This window comes from Loa loa (assembly GCF_000183805.2).
Source record: "Loa loa unplaced genomic scaffold supercont3.224, whole genome shotgun sequence".
Taxonomy (NCBI): domain Eukaryota; kingdom Metazoa; phylum Nematoda; class Chromadorea; order Rhabditida; family Onchocercidae; genus Loa; species Loa loa.
The window spans coordinates 58320-66286 of NW_018108404.1; the positions used below are offsets into that span (position 1 = coordinate 58320).

At 29.9% G+C, this 7967-nt stretch overlaps 2 protein-coding genes across 2 annotated transcripts; both read right to left on the reverse strand.

Moving 5' to 3' along the window:
• Window positions 1-3115: 3115 nt before the first annotated feature.
• Window positions 3116-6630, reverse strand: LOAG_10757 (hypothetical protein). Its single transcript, XM_020448225.1, has 9 exons — window positions 6456-6630; window positions 6023-6115; window positions 5653-5757; window positions 5202-5280; window positions 4733-4852; window positions 4182-4291; window positions 4029-4101; window positions 3658-3764; window positions 3116-3370 (listed from the first exon to the last, which is right to left on the reverse strand). Exons 3-9 carry the CDS (start codon window positions 5673-5675, stop codon window positions 3262-3264), a joined length of 621 nt encoding a protein of 206 aa, XP_020301611.1. The 5' UTR covers window positions 5676-5757; window positions 6023-6115; window positions 6456-6630; the 3' UTR covers window positions 3116-3261.
• Window positions 6631-7204: 574 nt separating this feature from the next.
• On the reverse strand, window positions 7205-7872 carry LOAG_10758 (hypothetical protein; the record flags this gene model as incomplete). Its single annotated transcript, XM_003146282.1, has 2 exons — window positions 7205-7520; window positions 7829-7872. 2 exons carry the CDS (start codon window positions 7870-7872, stop codon window positions 7205-7207), a joined length of 360 nt encoding a protein of 119 aa, XP_003146330.1.
• Window positions 7873-7967: the final 95 nt, after the last annotated feature.

The window sequence follows — 7967 nt, forward strand, 5'->3', positions numbered from 1 at the left end:
CATAAATAATTCAAATCATCAATAACATTGTAAAAATATTTTAATTCATATTAATAACATACATTTGAATAAATAATTTAAGAATTCTGATAAAATTTCTTTTTCTTTCTTTTCCTTACTTTTTTTTTTTTTTGTATTTACCAGTAGCATTTTACATACTTAAGTCGTATAATAAATTTCAAATTAAACCGTGTAATAAATTTCAATGATTTTTCTTTTCTTTTTTTTTTCAACCAATAAAGATATTTTAATTTTCCTCGAAACTTACATTTTTCTTTTCAGCAAAATTTTTGCACATAATTTGTCTTTTTTAACATTTAATTCATCCTTCTCAGGAATGAAAATTTAATGTTCCGAAATTATTTTACATTTTCGTTTATTAATAAAAAAAAGAAAATTCGTTGGAATTAGAAATGAAATGAATAAAATTTTAGCAATGAAATGAATAAACTTTTAGAAATGAAATAAATAAAATATTTTTTTCTTTTTGGAAATGAATAAAAAAAATTTCAAAAAAAGAGGAATTTCAAATTTTCAACTTTGATAAGAATTTCCATCCTCATTATTTCACTATTTCCATCCATTTTAATCGGTAAATTAATTTTTCAACTAAAAAAAAAGAAAGGAATCTAGATTCTTTTTTTTTGTTACGAAATTTTATGCAAATGTAAAAATAAATATAGGTAAAAGTTTAAACAAATCTTAATCATTCTGTAAAGGAAGCAAGCAAAAAAAAAAAGTTTCTTGAAAAAAATACGAATAAAATAAAATTATTTTTGCTTTACCTATTTCGAAATATTTCTAATATTTGTAATTTCGAATCATTTCTTTTCATTTCATTGTTATTTTGACTAATCAATAGCGCTTCAAATTGATTTAAATCATTTTTACCACTTTTTTCTTTTTTTTTTCGAACTTCATAATTTTACAAAAAAGAATTGGGGAAATTTTTTCCATCCCAATAGTTGATCGATTTTTTCAATTTCGAAATTTAATCGTAAAAATCCATTAAGCATATTATTATTTATGAAGAAATAATTCCATTAGCCAACGATATATGACATAAAAATTCATAATTGATTAAAATCCAGGATGAATTTTAACGCAAAAAAATATTTTTTAACTTAAAAAATTTGGAAAAAAAAAAGGAAGAAAATGAACTTTAACAATGATTATTTTCTATTAAATTTTCTTTAAAATAAATGATTTAATCAAAGTTGAAAAAAAAAGACTGAAACAGGAATTTTTAGTCATGACATTTCATGGTGAATGTATGAGAAACAAGTGATTAATAAACTTGTGGCCACAAAAAGTAACATGTCATTGAAATAAAGATGAATAATATTTGAATACAAATATTTTATTAAAATTATTAGATGCAAATTTCAAAAAAAAAAAAAATAATTAGTCTAATAATGTTGCCAAAATGATTAAGGAAGTAACCAGTATATTATTATTGTTCAAATGAGGATAAATATAAGTGAAATTTATATAGCACTACTATTGATAACATATTCGTATCCTTGATTAATAACATGATTAGAAGATAAGGTTGACCTTACATTTCAAATGTTCCGATAATTTGAATCATTGATTCCTATCACAACTTGCATAGGTACTGAGAAAGAAATTAGATTTTAAAAAGATAAATATAAGTGAAATTCAAAACTTGATTTTTTATTTGGAAGTTTGATTTTATTTTTGAAATTTAATGAAAATTTGATTTACTGATTAGAAATTAAATAATGAACAATTGAATAACAATAACCAGAAAAGGAAAAGTCATCTTATTTAAATAGATAACAAAAAATTGATATAAAAGGAGTTATGAGGTGATGATATGCCTGAAGGTATCATATACTAGTTGGAACAAACAGAAAATAGAAATAAAATTAAAGATTCGTTTAGGTAGATAAAATGATGTGTCATATCAATGTCCGAAATCTGCGAAGAATGGAGGGATGAGTAAAGAAAGAGAAAGACGGTAATATCATATGATGATAACAACCGATTTGATCTTTAATATTACTACATTCGTCCTCCAATGCTTATTTCTTTTTTACTTAAGGATCTTTATGATATTTGGCATTTATTGAACTGATAAGAAATAGAACCTGAATATTCATCCAATCATGTTTGCTTTCTGTGTCACTTCACCTATGAAGAAAAAAAAAAAAAATTTATAATGACATAAACGGTCAACCATTGCTTTAATGTCAACAACACCCATTCTTACCACATCGGTACTTTCTTTATATTCCTCCTGCAAGTTGTCCTAATTTTTGTTTCGCATTTTTGTTTCAGTATTTTAACCAATATTCTTCGCAATCGATTATTTGTATCCAAGGGCATTTTGTTGTCAGCATTCAGTAACTAGAGCATTTCAGTGGATGGTTAACAATTGAACTCGATTAATATATTACTACAATCATCTGTTCAAGATTACCGTTTAGAAAAAAAGACAAAATGACTCATCACTTACAAGACTTGAGTGAAACAATAAGAAAAGCATCAAGTAATATATTTCATCAAATTACAAGATCAATTAAACATAGTTTCAATTTACGAAAAGCACAGAATCAACAAATGAAGCACAGTAAAATTAATTTCGTAAAAAACAAAAGTTACTGTTATCTCATAAAATAAAAAGCATCGAAAAAGGATCTGCATTAAATATTAGAATTCCAATGAAATTTAAAAAGTAAAATTTAACACTCTGAACGAATAAATGCTACAAAAAGATGAGAACTATAGCAAAATATCTGGAATGTTTGCACTTTTGAGTGCAACTTAATTCGGTCGGTAATTATTTAAATTTATATCCCCGAAAATTCTGAAGAGTTTTTAAAATAAAGAAATTTGAGCTTGGCATATTTGCTTACCGAAACCATGTCTATTCCAAATTTAAAGTAGAGTTTCTCACCCAGCATTTGATATATTTATCAGGAAAAAAATAAAAATTGAAACTTAGAATGATTTATTCCATATACAACATTTCATGAATCGAAAAATGTGCAACGTCCTACATAATGCTTAGAATGCATGAAGTGCCATATGATCTGAACAAATCTCATCAACACTTTCCGTATCTAAGTACTACAAAGAAGTTTTGCAAGCTGCATTAGGATGAAAAGTGAGTACAATTCGAAATTTGCTCTCCTGTTCATTAACTGCATTCCAATCCTTGGGAAGGGGAATTTCTTGTACTTTCCGTTTAACCAAACAAAACAAAAAATTTCACTCATACAGATATTACATGAGTCAAAGTGCCGCTGCCAAATTGTCGTAAATTTGCCGCTCACCTTCGCTCAGTTTATCAAATTTTTTTCGCAATCTCCTTTCTCGTTTTTCCGGTTCCAAATCAACATATCTGAAAAGAAGTTAGATTTTAAAAACAATCGCATATAAATAAATAAGGGAGGAATGAATAAAAAGCATTGAAATTATCGCTATAGAAACCAGTCAGACAAACACTGCTTTTTGGCAGAAGATGAAACTACAAGTAGCTTCATGAAGAAATTTCGGCAATCCAGTTGCACTCACCATCGCACATAGTCTCTGATTACAGTTATAGAATACTCTCGGAATGTAAAATTTAATTCTAGTATACTAATAATCATATGTTTAAGCCACAACATAAGCCATAGTATAATTTACTTATTAGCCATAGTGATTGCAAAGAGATCGAAGGCAGTTTTCGGCTCTTTCTTCTTAACGGATTTCTTGCTGCTATTATTTGTTGTTGTCCCTTTTGATTTACCGATCTAAACTTGAAATAGTTACTTCAACATTCCACCGGAAATATTTACTGTTAACCAGATAATCCCTGATTACGAACTGTATCAAAGAATTCACGCAGTGAATGAAAAAGCAGAACGGCAACTTGAAAGTGTTTAAAATATAAATTACATTAGTTATTTAATATGACAAGTGAATGTAAAGTTGGTATATGCAACTGAAGACTAGCATGTAAGGCTTGTAACAAAAGCGTATTTGAATGAAAATTTCGCTTAAAGATAATAACTTACAGCTTTCTGTGCGATCGAAATTGCATTATCCACATAATTTCGATGTGCTGGCGTTAATTCTTGGTGTGCTTCTCTGAAAAGAAAACATGGAAAGCTCACAAAAGACGAAGCGTAAATGATAATTACAACTTAATTAAAATCCGGAAAATTTACCTGTAAGCATGCAAATTTGATAAATATTTCTCCATTAATTGTAGAGCTTCCTTTTTTGCTTCTGCTTTTTCGGCTGCATTCGATTCATTATTCCAGAATGCGCTTACATCCTGAAAATATTTGCATTATAAAAGATGAAAACCTGAAATGTACCTGGAGTACGTTGGTTAATCGGATGACCAAGGACATGAATCTTTAAGACCTTTAAGACTTCATGCTTAAGAAGAATTCTCACATGAGAGGATTTATTTTATCCTTTGATTACCCCGTTCCTATGCGCAAGTCATTCTAGAAGAGTGTCACTGAGCCATACTGCTAAAATCTGCACCACACGCAACGAGTTTATCACGGGATCGAATTCAATTTCGAAAGGATAAGTTCATCTCAACACTATAAATGATGCTTTTTCTCTCATGCTAAGCCAAACAACAGCATGAATGCTGCTTATTACCTTGAAATTTCAGTCTTCAGTTCATAGCACACTTTTACGAAGCGCTCAAATGATATTAGGAAAAGTCAGCAGAAACATGCTAAAATCATAATAAACTTACCGATGAGAACCTGCTGTGTCCTGCTTTTCGCATAAATATTGAAAAAGCATTTGGTGGCTTTTTAGGAAATGTCGGATCCATTGTAACACTATGACCTTCTTCCAAAAATGCATGCAACAACTTAAACAATTTTTATTAATATCATAAATTCTCAAAGACATGAAGCTTTGTCAAGTTTGCATGTCATATTCACTATATTCAACTAAAGATGCTCCTACTTGCAGGACATTTTCCAACGTATTTCCAAAAACCGGAAAATATTTTTCGGACAGGAAACCATATCATTATAGGAAACGAACCCTGCTTCAATTTACACTACTCAATGTCAAAATCAAAACCAAACAGTAAAGTCTGCTAGGTAATTCGCCACACTTGCTAACTGCAACTGACAAACGATGCATTATTAATGCGTAGACTTCTGCACTGACTAAAATTTTTGGGAATTTCATCAAAACTGTAAAAATCCAACTTCAAGAGCAGTCGATACAGTCATCGACGATAATATTGTTGCTTCTTTCAAACATCTGCGTAAGTCGGTCTTAAGCATCCTAAATGTTTCATGGATATTAGAGACTACATAAGAAATGTTGCAACAAATTAAAATTTTCTTAAAATTATTATTACTTCCTATACCGTTCGCACCTTAAATTTGAAAACAAAATACATAGCATTTATATTTGAAAACTCACTAAAAATCTCTAATAAAGAAAACCCAAGGTTGAGAAATAAACACAAATAGAATCAGGCCAGTTTTGAAGATTTTATCTCATTAAATGATCGCTTTCTAAATGTCTTAAACCGAATCATTTAAGTGCGTAAGGAAACTTCACTACAGAACCACAACTATGAAGCTGTTATTAGTTTAAGAAGTGATAACTAAAAATACAAGTTGGTTGAGTAGCAAAAATTTTAAAATTTACTCCTTCGTTCCTCCTGGCGGCATATCAATATCATCAAAATCATTGAACCCCACGAATTTTTTTTGACAAGTTTTTTTTCTTTTGTTGTACTTTAGTCCTTAATCCCTGAAAATTCCAAATATTTAAATATCCAAAAGGAGCGACTTCATAACTACTTGAACTTGAGACGAATTTAAGATAAGTTCTGATCAATCATCAAAATAACGAATTCGGAGAATTTATTATTATCAGCAAAATATGGCAGACCTTTACTTTTATAATTCATTTTTTGATTCTGAAAAGCAATCAAATCTAATCGACAAATATACAAAACTGAAGTTGGATTCCTTAAAATTAACTGTATAACACAATTTAACAAGTAAAAAGGTACCTGAACAATTTTCGCAATTTGACTAGGAGAAAAATGAAGATCCACTGAAGACGACTGAGCTATTTCTATATCATCGCTGGCATCCGATGTTGACTGGAAATAAAAAAAAAGAAAAACCGCATATTTAACGAAACAACGGTTTTATCCAGTGGCATATTTCAGTGGTTTCACCTATTGAGCAATGAAGTAAAAGTAGACATGAAAGGTTAGTAGTAGACAACCGTCTTATACATCACTAAAAACAGAAAAAAATAAAATAAATGTCTTCCTTTCTGAAATGTTTTAACTTTCGCTGAGAAAATAAAAATCCCACAACATCTAAAAACACATACGGTTATAAATAAAGTAAAGCTGTTCTATTGTCATGTAATGCTTTCTCAGTGCTAGTATGATTAATCAGTAATCGGTTAGTAAAGAAATTAGTAAAACTTACTTCCTTGACAATTTTCTTCAATGCCTTCGCTTCCTTTGGAACAACGACTGGTCCTGGAGCTTTCCGTTTATTACTGTTCCCATTCATATTGTTATGCAGAGGCGAGACAATGTCATGCCATCCAGTAATACCATCTGGTATATCCATTGACTATTTCACTATTTCAAAGCTATAAAGATTAAATGAGTAATTGAGCGCATAAATATGAAATGCATAAGTAAAAACGGGAATAGCAAATAACTGCTTAGTTGATGTACATCGAAATGCGATAAGTAAATATCAAACCATAAAAACTATTACGGGATTAAAATTGTTGTGAATGAACACATAAGGAATGAACGATTAATTAATTAAATCAATATGCGGTGAGTAAGTACTAATCAATAGTTCATCAAAGATTTTATGAATTCAAAGTTTTGCATGCAAAAATCGTAACCAAGTAAACGGCAAATATTGAATCATAATAAAATGAAGATAGACAAAGAATTGATTAGACACATAAGCGATAGATAATTACCAGCGATATATAAATTGGTGATTTCAAAACCATAAAATGTTAAACCAAATGAGTGGTATTAACGAAAACCATAAGTAAGTCATAGGAATTGAAAATGTATTCCCTTTAATCAGAAAATGAGTCCAAAAATAACGTTCAAGTTAATTGAATGAAATGTTTTCAAACAAATCAAGTTTTACATTCATTGATTTACTCAAAATCTTCGATGGATCCTTTCCCTACACTACATGAATCATTCCTTTAATTCTATGAGAAGCATCCAAACGGATGTCACCGATAAGTTCGTCATATGCAATGATAAAATATAGGAGTAATTCAATGCTAAATTCATGATAGGTGAAATAATAACAGATAAACACAACATTTTAGCCACAACAATTCGCCAGAAGCGGAACAAGTGTCCAACACTTCTTGTCCCCACAAAACAAACAAGAATTTCATGGCCCACCCGTGGTTCATTAAATCCTGTATTGCGTCCGATGAAATCACCTATCTCTTCTACGATTTTCTTCTGTAAATGTTCGTAGTTGTCTAGATGTCTCAATACTCTATGTACTATTTTAATGTATCTTTATCACCTTCAACAAATCATTCCTCGCATAATTTCGAAAAGCGATATTGGATATGACATTACCGGATCCGGTTCCATTAGCAACGGGTTACCTCAAGAAAACTACCATTCATCCAGTCATTCTGTTTAACCAGAAATATGAGCTATCCTGAACAATTTACACGAGAAAATCTCGCACATTCTTTGACCCTGGTTATCCGGTGATCCGAAATTTATATCTGTAATTCCGGTAGACATAATCAGAAATTTGAACCATCCTGAACAATTTACACGAGAGAAGCTTACACATTCTTTATCCTGAACAATTTACACGAGAGAAGCTTACACATTCTTTGCCCTGGTCATCTGGAATTCAATTCTGATAGAGATAATCGATGAATCACTTCTCTCCTTTTTTCTTTTCCTTATGCTTATGATAGGTAAA

What these genes read in the sequence shown, in the direction of transcription:
- LOAG_10757 (XM_020448225.1), bottom strand. Translation starts at nt 5,675, where the DNA reads ATGCCGCCAGGAGGAACGAAGGA. An exon ending in CCGCCAGGAGGAACGAAGGA is followed by an intron (nt 5,281 to 5,652) that starts GTAAATTTTAAA and finishes TGAAACATTTAG; the next exon opens with GATGCTTAAGACCGACTTAC. An exon ending in GACACAGCAGGTTCTCATCG is followed by an intron (nt 4,292 to 4,732) that starts GTAAGTTTATTA and finishes AAATATTTTCAG; the next exon opens with GATGTAAGCGCATTCTGGAA.